General features: G+C 50.2%; 6 protein-coding genes across 6 annotated transcripts; 2 read left to right on the top strand and 4 right to left on the bottom strand.

Annotated features, from left to right (window-relative positions):
- Positions 1-4,413: 4,413 nt before the first annotated feature.
- EDB82DRAFT_520848 (uncharacterized protein) lies at positions 4,414-5,229 on the bottom strand (the record flags this gene model as incomplete). The annotated part of the gene is made up of 1 exon (XM_025730072.1): positions 4,414-5,229. The coding sequence occupies one exon, from the start codon at positions 5,227-5,229 to the stop codon at positions 4,414-4,416; it is 816 nt and encodes a 271-aa protein (XP_025589233.1).
- Positions 5,230-6,305: 1,076 nt separating this feature from the next.
- On the bottom strand, positions 6,306-7,364 carry EDB82DRAFT_488000 (uncharacterized protein). The gene is made up of 2 exons (XM_065608322.1): positions 6,763-7,364; positions 6,306-6,603 (listed from the first exon to the last, which is right to left on the bottom strand). Exons 1-2 carry the CDS (start codon positions 7,155-7,157, stop codon positions 6,597-6,599), a joined length of 402 nt encoding a protein of 133 aa, XP_065465671.1. The 5' UTR covers positions 7,158-7,364; the 3' UTR covers positions 6,306-6,596.
- EDB82DRAFT_487997 (uncharacterized protein) lies at positions 7,365-8,412 on the bottom strand. The gene is made up of 2 exons (XM_025730074.2): positions 8,080-8,412; positions 7,365-8,027 (listed from the first exon to the last, which is right to left on the bottom strand). Exons 1-2 carry the CDS (start codon positions 8,263-8,265, stop codon positions 7,611-7,613), a joined length of 603 nt encoding a protein of 200 aa, XP_025589235.1. The 5' UTR covers positions 8,266-8,412; the 3' UTR covers positions 7,365-7,610.
- On the top strand, positions 8,413-10,188 carry EDB82DRAFT_487992 (uncharacterized protein). The gene is made up of 3 exons (XM_025730075.2): positions 8,413-8,830; positions 8,882-9,864; positions 9,965-10,188. Exons 1-3 carry the CDS (start codon positions 8,810-8,812, stop codon positions 9,969-9,971), a joined length of 1,011 nt encoding a protein of 336 aa, XP_025589236.2. The 5' UTR covers positions 8,413-8,809; the 3' UTR covers positions 9,972-10,188.
- Positions 10,189-11,132: 944 nt separating this feature from the next.
- On the top strand, positions 11,133-12,431 carry EDB82DRAFT_487987 (WLM domain-containing protein). Its single transcript, XM_025730076.2, has one exon. It carries the CDS (start codon positions 11,309-11,311, stop codon positions 12,374-12,376), a length of 1,068 nt encoding a protein of 355 aa, XP_025589237.1. The 5' UTR covers positions 11,133-11,308; the 3' UTR covers positions 12,377-12,431.
- EDB82DRAFT_487986 (carbon-nitrogen hydrolase) lies at positions 12,432-14,067 on the bottom strand. Its single transcript, XM_025730078.2, has 2 exons — positions 13,326-14,067; positions 12,432-13,275 (listed from the first exon to the last, which is right to left on the bottom strand). The coding sequence occupies exons 1-2, from the start codon at positions 13,812-13,814 to the stop codon at positions 12,523-12,525; spliced, it is 1,242 nt and encodes a 413-aa protein (XP_025589238.1). The 5' UTR covers positions 13,815-14,067; the 3' UTR covers positions 12,432-12,522.
- Positions 14,068-14,077: the final 10 nt, after the last annotated feature.

Here is a 14,077-nt window from a genome sequence, read left to right as displayed (position 1 = left end):
CGGCGAAAGGACCATCCTTCTTGCCACCGCGCTCGCCCTCAGAGACAAGCTCAGCCTTGCCGATGATGTCTCCAGACTCACTTCGGATGTTTCCATCGCGGTCAGACATGCGTCCGACAAGCTTCTGGACATCACCCTCAATGACACGACCGTAGATCTCGCCTGACTCGCTGACGAGGTTTCCGGCCTTGTTGACACGCTTGCCAGCAAGAGCAGAGTTGTCGACAGGCTTCTCCTCCTCAGCCTCGGGAGCTTCCCAGCGCTTGGCCTTACCGACGGTGTTACCGCGGCGGTCGAGAATGTCACCATCCTCATCGACCTTGCTGCCCTTGAGCTCCTTGGGGTTACCCTCAATAACCTCGCCAACCTGCTCGCCTTGGTACATGACACGTCCATCAGACTCGACGGTGGCACCAGGGAAGTTCTCGAAGGGAGCCGAGGACTTCTCTTCGCGTTCGGAGGCAGAGACAGGCTCACCCTTGCCGATGACCTCTCCAGAGTCGTTCCAGATATCACCGTTCTCGTCGGAACGCTTGCCGAGAAGCTCCTTCAGGTCACCTTCAACAACCTTTCCGACAACGTTGCCGTTGGAATCAACAAGCTTGCCGACCTTGTTAACCTTGCTGCCCTTGAGAGCGGATCGGTCCTTCTTCTGGACGCGATCCCACTCCTCGAGGGGATCAGCCTGGCCGACGACGTTGCCATCTCTCCAGATCTTACCGTTCTCGTCGGACTTAAGGCCAACGAGCTGCTTGATCTCACCCTCAGTGACCTTGCCGATGGTATCTCCCTTGTCGTTAGTGAGACCACCATCCTTATTGACAACAGCTCCCTTGAGGATGGATCGATCCTTCTTCTGGACACGTTCCCATTCAGCCAGAGGCTCAGACTGGCCAACAACCTTGCCGTCTCTCCAGATCTTACCGTTCTCATCGGACTTGAGGCCAACGAGCTGCTTGATCTCACCCTCAGTGACCTTGCCGATGGTATCTCCATTGTCGTTAGTGAGACCACCCTCCTTGTCGACAACAGCCCCCTTGAGGATAGAGAAGTCCTTCTGCTCGCCGCGCTCCCACTCGGGAAGAGGCTCGGCCTTACCAGCAGCCTTGCCAGTCTTGTCCCAGATGACACCTTGATCGTCAGAGGAGAGACCGATAAGTTGCTTGATCTCACCCTCAACGACCTTTCCGAAGAGGTGACCCTTCTCGTTGACGAGGTTACCGTTCTTGTCGACAGTCATGCCTTTCAGGATGCTGTAATCCTTCTGTTCACCACGCTCCCACTCAGGGAGGGGCTCGGCCTTGCCGACCTGCTTGCCAGTGCGGTCCCAAATGACGCCCTGGTCGTCGGAAGAAAGGCCAACGAGCTGCTTGATCTCGCCCTCAATGACACGTCCGATGAGGTGACCCTTGTCGTTTACAAGATTACCCTCCTTGTTGACGGTAGTGCCCTTGAGAATAGAAAAGTCCTTCTGCTCGCGGTCCCACTCGGGGATAGGCTCAGCCTTGCCAAGCTGCTTGCCAGTCTTATCCCAGATCTGACCTTGGTCGTCACAGCTGAGGCCGATGAGCTGCTTGAGCTCACCTTCGACAATCTTGCCGATCTTGTCACCCTTGTCGTTGACGAGGTTGCCCTCCTTGTCGACAGTGGTGCCCTTGAGGACGGAGAAGTCGAGAGGCTCCTTGGCAGCGTCCTCAGCTTCAGCGGTCTTCTCATCGACAGCATCTTCACCTTCCGCGGCCTTATCCTTGGCCTCATCGGCGACGTCGCCAGCGACTTGCTCGCCCTCTGGAGCCTTGCTTTGGGCATCCTCAGGGAGCTCCTCGGCGGCCTTCTCACCCTCGTCAAGCTTGTCCTGAGCATCATCTTCACGCTCAGAAATCTTGCTCTGGGCATCCTCGGGGAGATCTTCAGCGGCTTTCTCTCCCTCAGCAGTCTTGCTCTTGACGTCCTCAGGGACGTCCTCAGGAACATCCTCAGCAGCCTTTTCGGCTTCCGAAACCTTGTCCTGAGCAGCATCCTCGCCCTGAGCGGCCTTGCTCTGGACCTCGTCGGTGACACCTGCAGCATCCTCTCCGGGAGCAACAGACTTCAGATCATCACCAGGTGCCTTAGAATTGTCGTCATCTGCAGGAGTTTCACCGCTGGGGATCTCATCGGCAGGAGCTTCGGATTTGGAAACATCAGCTTCAGGAACCTCAGACTTGGAAGCTTCGTCCTTAGCAACGTCAGTCTTCTCCTGAAGCTTGTCCTCGACATCCTCGGGCTTGGGGACATCTTGCTCGTCGACCTTGGAGGTAACGTCCTCTTTGGCCTCTTCAGGGATGTCCTTGGCCTCCTCAGAAGCGTCCTTGGCCTCCTCAGGAGCGTCCTTGGTGGCTTCCTTGGCTTCTTCGGGCTCGGGAGCAACCTCCTTGAGCTTGTCATCGGCATCGGCTGGTGCCTCTCGATCCTCAAGAGTGATGTTGTCCTTTTGCTCTGTCGTCTCGTCCTTGACATCAGATGCTTCGTCCTTGACATCAGATGCCTCGTCCTTAACATCAGGTGTCTCTGCCTTTACTTCGGGGGCCTTGGGGGTCTCTGCGGGTGTCTTGGTGTCGGTGGCTTGGGATGTAGCTTCTGACTTGGCGCCAGCGTCGTCAGTCACGTCGCCAACAGTGTCGGTAGCACCCTTGGCTGTGTCACCGACGGCATCGGTAGCGCCTTTGGTTGTTTCGCCGACAGTGTCCGTGGCGCTCTTGGCAGTGTCGCCAACCGCTCCTGTCACTCCTCCAACAGCGCTGGTAACGCTGCCGACAGCGTCTCCCAAACCACCAGACTTCTTGTCCTTGGTCTGGGTTGTGTATTCGCTCTTCTCCTCGTCGTGGGAGTCCTCTTCCTCTTCAGGCTTTCCTTGTCTTATTGGCAGTGTCTTGCCTAGGACATCGCCTGAAGAGTTGACAACTTCGCCAGCGGTATTGACGGTGTTGCCTACGAGGTCCTTGAGGTTATCGGTGTCAGCGACTTTGCCGACAGTCTTGCCAGCATCGTCGAGGATATCACCAGCATCATTCACAACACCACTCCTAGGGACTGATTGGTCATAGTTGACTGCAATGGGGACGATAAGCGCCAAACTTCGTTGGGGACTGCCAAACGCACCAGAGGATTGCTGCTCGTTGGAAGCAGTATCTTTTGTTGTGTCTTGGACCTGAGAGGAAAGATCTTTGGTCTCAGACATGATGATGATGGTATGTTTCTTCTTCTTCAACTCCTTCAAGATATAACAAAAGGGTATCTTTCAGATAAGAGATGGAATTGAGGGGTATCGTAGTGTCAATGGGGAATAGGTATAGTTTTGTTTTGATTAACGCTTTGTAAGTTGGCCAAAATTATAAGATGAATTGATACTTTTCTTTCGGAAAGCTGCAACCACCACGCATCTTAGACTACTTATACAGACGCAGAGCTAATGCAAAACAAGTTTTACAACAACCGTTCAAGCATCTTTCAATCACGTCAACTAGCAATCACAACGTCAGTGTGAACACCACATCTAGCTACTCTCTTCCTATGAGCTGCCTGCGCCGCACCTGTTGTCGAACGACAGCTGCAACAGCCACACGTCATGATGGGGATGGGCAGCGCGGGATGGTGTGGCGAGAGCTGTTATATGACGTTATAAACAGCTCCTCAAGGCATGGGTTAGGCGCGTAACAGGCACACAAGGGTAGAGCTCAAGCTGTACAGGCAGGCAAGCCACAAGGATGAGGCTGCTTGTTTGATGCTATCCCTGTCTAGACTGTCCCGAAGATAATGAGGAACGGTTGGGAAAAACAGGCTTGCGGGGCAGAGGCTGCCACACTCGATGTAGAAGATGCAGACGATCTTGCACATTCATGGTTTGGATCGAGATGAGAAAACTGGCCTGAGTTGGGGTTTTGGCAGATGAGAAATGTGGTTGCGTGGACTTCACGTGCAGTAGAGCAGATAGTGTACTGTGGTAGCAGGTTCTAACTGCCAGAAAGGCAGGTGAAAAGCAAAAGGTACACGATAAGTGTAAGTCCCAGTGAATGAATGAATGATGAACATGAACTAGGTAAATCTAGCGTGAATGCAAACCAACGGGGAGGGGTTACCCTATGAGGTTTACGTATTCCGAGGTGTGGAGGGGGTGTTTGGGAATGGGATTCGAGGAGTGAAAGTGAGGAGTAAGGAGTGAAGAACAGGTATGTAAGAAGAAAGCTGATGTACTGTATGCACTTGCACTCATACGAATAGATACATATGATTCATATGTATGTAAGTCTATGATTTGATGGCCTGCGTTGCTCCTGGGCTGGGTCTGGGCTTACTGACTTACATGGTCACTTACATGGATATGGGTTGGACAATTGTGAAACGCGCCAAAAAAAAATGTACGTAAGTACTGCACTATCGATTGTCGCTACTAACTTCTGCCACTGCTGTCTCAGTCGTCTGGCTGCCACTGCTCTTGGTCTCGCGCATCATTCTGCTGTTAAAGACAGTGGGAATCTTGATGGTGAGCTGAATACCATCATATGTCGACTTGACATCCAGGAACAGCTCGTCAGGCCTCGGTGGCTTGGGAGCACCGTTATTAGTGTCTGTGGTGCCGGTACTTCCACCACTACCCTGGCCCTGTTGACCTTGACCTTGCTTTTGATCGCCTTTGAGCCTCTCGGAAACTTTGTCGGCTCCGTCTTTTATCGGCTTATCGAGTCTGCCAATCTTGTTTCCCTGGTCATCGTAGATGTAGCCTTCATCATCGACTTTGAGTCCTCCTGAGGCCAAGGGTTTGAGTTTCGGTGGCTCTGGCTCGATATAGTTGTCGCATACTTGACCAGCCACTTCTCCGTCCTCGTCGAGAACTTGTCCGTCAGCTGCGACTGGTCGCCCTACCATGGAAGGAAGGTCGCCTTGGACTCGACCAAGGACGGTGCCATCCCAGTCTAGGATGTTGCCGAACTCGTCGACGTATTTGCCCTCGAGGCCAGCCGCGAGTTTCTGAAGATCCATTTCTTGATTTTGTGGCTGTGGCATTTGCTGCTGGTCTGTGGTGGTGCCACTGCTGGTATCCGAGACTGGCTTTATCCTGGGGATGCGGATCTCTGGGTTCTCAACTTTTGGCTCAGAGGTTCGTCCGTTGCGGACTGGGACATTGACCTCGTAAGTGCTGTGCGTAGGATCGCCCTCAGGGGTGGAGGATGAGGATGAATGGTTGGACATTGCGGCTATTATTCTTTGGTGTAAGCGGTATGTGGTCCTTGTGGCAACTTCTGCGGCTGTCGCTGATCCTGGCTGGGACTGATCCTGGATCTTCTGGGCTGGGGGGTCTGGGTCTAAGAGAAATATGGCTGGAGTATGGAGATGGCAGAGAGTGTGTGAGTGAGTGAGGGAGTGAGAGAGAAAAAGTAGAGTCACCGCCACTGCCACTACTGCTCAAGATGCCAAAAAGGGCTGCTGCTATGTGCTGTGAGTGTGGCTCGAGTTATGGTTTGTGCGGGGACATGACGACAGATAAGATACATAAACTTGGAAACCCGACCTCGTTTAGCTTACCTACAGATCCGACTACAGTAGAGCCTAAGTGTTTAGCTAGGGAAGACTAGTCCAACTGACAGGACCCAACCCGAGAAAAAAAGAGAGGGGAACAGTCTGTAGGGGTCGTTTGAAGGATCCTTTGCCATTCTTCTATGCAGCAACGCCCCCTGAAAGACACGCAAGAGTGACGATATTATTGGCATGTAGTTGTTACAGAGAATACGGGTAGAGCCGCATAAATGAAAATACTACCGTAGAGTAACTAACAGGATAATCTCTGATCGTCATTGCTCATCGCGATGGCGGGAACTTCGGAGGGGGGGTTTCGACGCTAGCAGGGATATAAACAAGATGAGACAGGACAAATTGAACCCTGGCAACTGTACATATGGAGCTTCTGATTGGTGGGAAGCAAGTCCAAAGCTAGTCCCTATTTTTTTTTCTTGCAGTGTTCTTTTGTGTCTAGACCAAGCTTTGGTGCCAGTCTAATCGCTCGAAGCTTGGTTCCTGGTGCTGGAACAACGAGTTTGTATGAAACAAGGACAAAACTAAGAGGGAACTAAACTTGATGAGGATGGTGACGGTGGCTTGCGTGGCATTTCTCCTTGATTTATTTTGTGGCTTGCTTCTGATCCTTGGCAGCCTTGATTTCTTGGATGTGTCTTTTTGAGTTTCGGGATATAACGTTGGAACTGGAACCGTCTAACCCTGCTAAGTTTAGAATATCATGTCATGCCGTGTCATATTCTCTTGTCATGGCGATATGATATGATACTTTTCGTCACTCTTTAACCACTTATTGTTTAGTTATACATACAGTCGCGAATAATGATATGAAATTGTACTGGTATGGTAGTATCCGTGTTGTATTGTGTTTATTCCTTCTCCCAAAAATATATATAAAAGACCATCATTATTTAATAAAAACACCATGTTGCGCCGCCATTTGTTGATCGAGCTGTTGTGAAAACAGTAGCTAACATAACATTACATGGGTACCGTCATGACATGAATAACAAAACGATAAGCAGCCAGCAAGACAAACCAGCTTCTTAGTTTCTGCACAGCGCAAAGCAATTATTAGCCTCTGCATCAAGATATTCATCGCGGCGATTCTATCCCGTTCTGGAGATTTGCAAGCCAAGTAAGATACAACGGCCACAGATTTTTGGAGGGGAAGAGAAGAGGGGGACGAAAAGGGAAGAGACATATACGTACAGTAGAGAGAGCTCGAGATCACCATGAATACGAGCCTTGAGTTGAATCTCAATATCGAGGTTGAGATCTAGACGAAGTCGAAGAGTGTCCTTGCCGGCATCACCACCGCCGCCACCCTGCTGCTGGCCGCCTGTGAGACCTCCAAGGCCTCCTGTAACGCCGCCCAGGGTGTTGCTCACGCCGTCTGTGACGCCGCCGACTGTGTTGCCGAGGTCGCCAGCCAGAGGGAGTTGGTCAAGAGGTCCTGAACCACCACCGCCTTGCTGTTGCTGCTGAGTGCCTTGTCGGCGAGACTTGCTGCTCTTCTTCTTGCTGCGGCGCTCTCGTCGGGGAGCTTCCTCGCTGGACATGGTCTGTTCGTCAGATTCGACGCGGTCCTTTTCCATAGAAGACATGATGATGGATGGAATAAAAGAGTCGCTGGCTAGTTGGTTGTGAAGTACAAAGATGTAGTGTGTGTATTAGTTGGTGTTTGTATGAATGCAGGCAAAGTTGATGGTTTCTCACTAAGAAGAAACGAGTCTAGAAATCAAGGTAGCCAAGGTGATATAAGTTTGAGCTACTCTTTCACTCCAAAACCTCATAACAGGATTTGGACCCCCATGAGGTCATGATCGAGATGGTAAATCCAGTCGGATACCCTTGCTCAAGGCAACCCACTTTAACATGACCATGGCCGACCTTGCAGCCCTCCTCCAACTTTGGGCTTACAGTGCAATGCATTACAATGGACAGCCCCCCGGACTTGAAAACCCCAGCCATTTATTAGTTGACGTTGGGTGATTATGGACGCATATATCTCTGTTATTACCGGTAATTATACTGTACGGGGGAATATCTGCTGTAAATCACTTCTTAACATAGCTGCTCTCCATGCCAAGTTGCGGTCTTCTTCGAAGCCTCACTGGCTGGCATCTCTCCTCATCATCTATTTCGTCCTCGATATCACCCTCCGGGTCCCAGTAGACAGACCATTTCCCATCATCGTCTCGCACCGCCACAAACGAATCATGGTCGCCCTTTAGAGTCAGGAATTTCTCATCTGCCGTCCATCCCCAGGGTCCTATGACGTGGTCAATGGTGTCCTTCTTGCCCCCAAAGGTCACGGCACGCGTGTCCTTGTCGACAAAGATCCAGTTGAGCGCAGGGGGGTCGTCAGACACCATGCTCACCAGCCCCAGATGGCCTTCTTCACTTGGATATTTGAAGAACCATCCTAGAAACCTGTAGCCTTGAACTGGTGCGTCTGAGAGGTTGAGATACATCTAATATCATGAGTATCGCAACAGAGAGAGAATAGAATGATGAGTGGCTCACCTTTTTGTCAACCAAAACACCTTGTCCAACTTCTTCTATCTTTCCATTCTGCCTTAGCATAAATGTGAGATGAAACTTTTCTTGTTCCTTGCTCATGCTCTCATTTTGTCTCTTTTGCGCACTCACTGCGTTACCCACGCCTGTGACGGTTGGGATAGCCGCGATGGCGAGTAATCCGATAACCATGGTATCTGTTCTTGTTCCTGTTCTTGTTTTGCTTTTCTTGGATAATAGGTGAAGGATGATGAAGACTCACTCAATCACTGCATGACTTCAGTCCACTTTGTAGAATCGGGACCCAGTTTCCATTTACACCAGCCACACGATAAATGCATGATCCCTGTAACTATCCTACCACACCTTCAATCCATTTTGAGGGAGTGACAACGTCATATGGCCAGGGTTTGCATGCCATTTTTTACGTCACCTTGACCTGTATTTGATTTGTCCAGGTAGCAACTGCCTTACAACCCATACAAGTAGAAACCGGTTCTTTATGGGTCGAGTTCGAGGAACGGGATAGAATGACACTTATTGCGTCAGTCAAGCCTCGTCAACAGGTTTTTTCTATCTGCAACGTCTTAAATCTCAAAAGCTATCTCATGCGCAGAACATTTAGCATAGAAAATTCATTTCATTGATTGTCAGCAAAACATCTCAAGCAAGCCATTGCATTTACTTCACTCCATCTATACACTAAGCAAAACATCAAAGGAAAACACCAATCACCATGTCTACATCATACCAACAAGTAAGTTCTATTGTAAGTGAGAGTATCTGGTCGGAAATTAAATTCCACTAGGACGAGCAGAAGGACTCCCCTCAGTCCCCTGGACAGAACCAGCAGGGCAACAACGACAACAACCCATTCGGTCAGCAGCAAGGCGATGACAACGACCAGCAACAAGGACAGGACCAGGACCAGAACCAGAACCAAGACCAGCAGCAGCAAGGTCAAAATGAGTCCGAGTCCAAGGATGATTCTAACAAGGACGAGTCCAAGCCCGACACAGAGAACGCAAAGGCTGAGACACTCGGTGACAAGGACGAGAAGCCTGAGCAAGCCGAATCTCAAGAGTCAAAGCCTGAAGAGTCAAAGCCTGAAGAGTCAAAGCCTGAAGACAATCCCGAAGACAAGCCTGAGCAGGCCAAGTCTGACGACAAGAAGCCCGAGGAGGTGAAGAAGGAAGAAGACGACGCCAACTCCAAGCCTGAGCAGGCAAAGGCTGAGGCCAGCAACAAGTCCGAAGAGGCCAAGCCCCAGCAGAAGAAGCGACAGCCACCTGTCAAGCAAGAGGAGGAGAGCGAGTCTGAGTCTGAAGACGATGACGACGACGATTTTGATTCTGAGGATGACTCCGAAGATGATTCCGAGGAGGAAGAGGACTCTGAAGACGACGAGTCTGAGTCCGAGGAGGAGGAGGATGAGCCGGCTACCCCGCCTCAGCAAAAAGAGCCCGCTCGCCGAGGCGGTAGGCGAGGAAACAAAAAGGTAGACGACGTAAGACGTCGACGCCCAGCTTGGCTCGACGAAGAATCTGACGATGAGGGTCGAAAACAGTTCTCCGCAAGCGACGAGAAGAAACAGCAAATGCAGCAACAGCAGCGTCAACAGCAGCAGATGCAACAACAGCAACAACAGCAACAGATGCAGCAGCAGCAACAACAACAGCAGGGCGGCGGCGGCGGTAAGAGTGACGCCCTCAGTCTGCATCTGGAGCTCAACCTCGAAATCGAAATCGAACTCAAGGCGAGAATCCACGGTGATCTCACATTGGCACTACTGTAAGTCAACAACTCCCCAATCATCCCCTATCCTATCCTACCCCCAGTTGCGGACCCCTTGCTTTTATTGTCCGCCCTTCTCATCTGACAAAGTGCATAGCCAATAGTGACATGTAATTCGCAGGGAGGGAGCATGAGCGAGATGACGCTTTTTGCTGTTATCATTATGATTATTATCCATTGTTTTATATATAATCCAGGCGACGAAACGACGATATATGTTTGACGGCGTTTGGGCATGAATGAAGTAACGGCTTCTCTCATTCTTCGTTTACTTTACAATCTTGTGTATATATAGGATTGAAAATAAAGAGTCATTTTTAAGTTTCTTTGTGGTCTTGTGTGATACGTGACACTTGTTCGGGTGAGGACGTGATCCAAAATCTATCTGCCTCTTAATAAACTTCCTGTCAAACGATAGTACCTGAGTTAGTTCAGGTGATCGATGTGTCTCAGTTGTAACCTACGCTATGGTAAAAAGGGAGCTAAGGTATGATCGGTCCTGGATCGAGGGAAGATCTCAACGGCTTTTCTGTAACTTAGTCTGTCGCTTCGCGGGAGATCTACCGATAGTTACTCTATACATACTTGGTTAGGTGAGGCTGGTGATGAGACCTGGTCTGTGGTTCCTGTGGCACAAGAAGGCTCCCATTGTTATGGGTCGTGCTTTGTTTGACGGTTCTAACAAGCGAGCCAAGAGATTCCTTTAGTCGTGCTTAGATCTTAGATCCAGTTAGTACGCGATATACTTAGGTTTATCGTGGCGAAGTCTGTATACGCTTGGATGTTCAATTTCGGAGGAGCGGTTTAGGGTAATCAATCATACTCAATTGCAATAATTGATCTCGTGGTGGTTTACGTTTGCTATCGACTCACAATAATGATAAAATTTTCTATTGATTAATCATTCAAAAACTTAGATTCAGATAAGAGTTCATATTGGTTGAAATTGCCTGCAAGAGTACACGATTGACGGTTGATATCTCCGTGTAAGTCACAAGACTCAACCGTACGCATACAATAAATCACAGCAATGTTATTCTTCTTTGATCACTACAGCTTTCTATTCAATTCTAGACAAATTCATTGTAATTTAAAAACCGGACTTATCGGGATTTACCAAGAATTGCAATACCTCTGTTTGTACTATGTAATCATCACCAAGTCCAAGTCTGCTTATTATAGTGGCGTTTAGGCGGTGGCAGTGACGTATTACAAAGCAAAAAACCGAACATTTCCGAACACGATAGTTTCACTTAATGTTGCCTACTTGCTTACAATATCCAAAATCATATAATAAGGCCTTTCGCCTCTATCATTTCTTATCACTCATATCTGCCCCATTTTATATCTATCTATCTATTAATTTATATTCTTGCCATTGGCATAAACCGTAACCATAACTTGTCTAAAGAACCCATCGCCACTTCGCTGCGTTACCAACATGGCCGACTGCGACGACTCTCCCATGTCCGACAACGAGCAGCAAACCTGGCTCACGCTCTCCATCACACATAGAAAAGTAACATACGAACTATCCTTCCCCGAGGATGCGACCATCACAGACCTTTTCGCCGAAATCGAAGCCAGCCTCGATGTACCTGTCGCAAACCAGAAGATCATCGCGCCCAAAACTCCCCTCCTCAAAGCACCCTTCAAGAACCCCGATATGCCTCTCACAGACCTAAAGGGCAAGGCCTTGACGCTTATGGGATCACCGGCGGCCGAGATCCAACAGGTTCAGGATATGGCCGAGCGCGTGGCCCAGCGCAACGCTGCGAGGATGGCACAACGCAGTAAAGCACGACATGCGACGCCCCGTCGAAAACCAGAAGAATCGCAGTATACCTTCCTCCAAGTGAGACCGCTCCAGGGCCTCCCGAACCCAGAGCGCAGCCAGAAGCTCCTCATGCGCCTCAAGGAAGACCCTGGCATTCGCGCCACCATGACAAAACATAAGTTCACCGTCGGAATCCTTACAGAGATGGAACCTCTTTCGAACACGCAGACGACGCACGAGGGCACGAGTCGACTCCTCGGTTTGAACCGAAATAATGGCGAGGCGATCGAACTGCGCTTGCGAACCGATGCACATGATGGATATCGCGATTACAAGACCATTCGCAAAACGCTGTGCCACGAACTAGCACACAACGTGCACAGTCCGCATAATAGAGATTTCTGGGACCTCTGTCACCAGATTGAGCGCGAGGTCGATGCTGCGGATTGGAAGTCTGGCGGACACACCATCGGTGAGACGTCGCGGTATACCATCTCTGGAAATGACGAAGACGATGAGGAGGATTACCCTGAGGATTTCGGCGGTTGGACAGGTGGTGAGTTTGTGCTAGGCGGTACCAACTCGAGTGGTTCTGCTGCTGGATTGAGTAGGAGAGAAGTCCTCGCGCAAGCAGCTCTTGAAAGACAGCGGAAGCAAGTTGAGACGGAGCGCAAGGTATTGGAGGAGCAACGAGGACGACAGACACCACCCGGTGATGAGTCCAAGCAATGATAGCATTATTTTACGATTACAAGTGGCGAGGCGTTAGGATAATCATAGACGGACAATAGCATTGGCATCTCATATAGGCGTCATATATAGCGTTACAATCTGATAACTATTTATTCATACACTATGACCCCTCTACCTACGCTTCATCAGTAAGGCAGAGGATCCAGATTCAACCCTTCAACGCTGAAACGGAATGCATCATTTCGAGAGTAACTTCCCGCAGTGTCAAGATCCAAACGACCTCTGATACAATCGCGGAAATCCACATCAGCAAAGATCAAACCGTCAGAGTCACCCCACTGAGGTCCAGCAAGGACATCTCCGAACGGCGATACGATTGACGAGCCACCAGGCGAGATGTAGTCAGATTTGTCAAAGATACTCTCTGATGTCTTTGGAGCGGCGACTTGTGGTCGTGTAGCAGGAGGAGGAGGAGGAGCTTCGCCGTCGTCTTCGCATCCGAGAACAATCTCATTTCCATCTTCGTCAAAGACAGACTTTCTACGACGGCGTTGACGAGTGGGGGATTTGGGAAGGGCGATTTCAAAACCCTCTTCCGTGAGACACGAGCCACGACGTTCTCGCACGACGGGACCGTTGCCGTTACCATTCGTCTCAGCGGACGCATCTTTGGGAACGCACATGTTGCTGCAGACAACGAAACAACGGCCCTCAACACCGATAGTGCGCGCAAGACCCAGCCAGGCATCGCGAAAGTCAGCCGTGGGGGCAAGATACAGGTTGATATTTTGAGAGTAGAGACTCTGTCGGAGAAGGGGCATGTAGCTCTCCCAGCAGATGGCAGCGGCGAGATTGATGCGAATGCCTCGAATGACGGTTGTCACGGCGCGGAGGGTGCTCGGTGAGCCTTGTGCCCAGATGAGACGTTCAGTGCCGGTCTGGAAGAGACTGTTAGTCAAGAGACACCAAGAAAGTTGAGGTTTCGTACGGGGAGGACTTTGCGACGCTTTCCTAGCATACCCTCATTGGGACAAACATATACAACAGAGCAGTACAGGCTACCACCCGTTTTCTCGATGCATCCCACGACTACAAAGACACCTGTATCCCTGGCAATGCGCTCTAATTCCTCGCGCGAACCATCACCACGAACTTCATCTTCCTCGCCAATCTGCCTCTTGACCCATTTGATGCCCGCGCCGCCACCACCTGGTCCCACGGTATCGCCCAGGTCAATGGCCTGGTCAAAGTAGCGAGCAAACTCGTCGCGACCAGCGGCGCTGCGATCGCCGATTCTACAGCCGAAATAGCTGCCTCGAGGATAGCCGCCTATGAAGGCCTCAGGAAGGAGGAGAATGTCAATGTGCTCGGATGCGGCGCGCTGTGCGAGGGTGTCGATGAGGGCTATTGTCTCTGCCGTGGAAGATGCGGTGCCGGGGGAGGCAGAGCCAAGACGGATGTGACCAGCTGCCGCCATTGTATATGATCTTTATATATGAAGAAAATTGAGAGTGAGATGATCAGTTGTGGAATAGGATTTGTACATATATATATACAAAGTCAAGCCAGACTAACAAGACAAGACGAGGAGTTATGTTATGTTATGATGCAGCAACGAGCGGGGCAGTCAATTCAACTAATCGAGCTATTACTACACAGTCACATTGTCTTTAAACTTACAGTGTCTCGGCGCCTCTTTTCCATCTGGTTTGTAAGATAATTCTTCATTCGAGTAGTGAC

The sequence above is a fragment of the Fusarium venenatum genome, assembly GCF_020744135.1.
Source record: "Fusarium venenatum strain MPI-CAGE-CH-0201 chromosome Unknown EDB82scaffold_1, whole genome shotgun sequence".
NCBI lineage: Eukaryota > Fungi > Ascomycota > Sordariomycetes > Hypocreales > Nectriaceae > Fusarium > Fusarium venenatum.
The sequence above is the reverse complement of the archived record's forward strand: the minus strand, read 5'-3'. Positions and strand labels throughout refer to the sequence as shown.

Coding starts and splice junctions, on each gene's coding strand:
- EDB82DRAFT_487992 (XM_025730075.2), top strand. CDS start 8,810: ATGTCTACATCATACCAACAA. Junction 8,831..8,881: donor TGTCTACATCATACCAACAA/GTAAGTTCTATT, acceptor AAATTCCACTAG/GACGAGCAGAAGGACTCCCC.
- EDB82DRAFT_487986 (XM_025730078.2), bottom strand. CDS start 13,814: ATGGCGGCAGCTGGTCACATCCGTCTTGGCTCTGCCTCCCCCGGCACC. Junction 13,276..13,325: donor AGCGTCGCAAAGTCCTCCCC/GTACGAAACCTC, acceptor AGTCTCTTCCAG/ACCGGCACTGAACGTCTCAT.
- EDB82DRAFT_487997 (XM_025730074.2), bottom strand. CDS start 8,265: ATGGTTATCGGATTACTCGCCATCGCGGCTATCCCAACCGTCACAGGC. Junction 8,028..8,079: donor GTGTTTTGGTTGACAAAAAG/GTGAGCCACTCA, acceptor TCATGATATTAG/ATGTATCTCAACCTCTCAGA.
- EDB82DRAFT_487987 (XM_025730076.2), top strand. CDS start 11,309: ATGGCCGACTGCGACGACTCTCCCATGTCCGACAACGAGCAGCAAACC.
- EDB82DRAFT_488000 (XM_065608322.1), bottom strand. CDS start 7,157: ATGTCTTCTATGGAAAAGGACCGCGTCGAATCTGACGAACAGACCATG.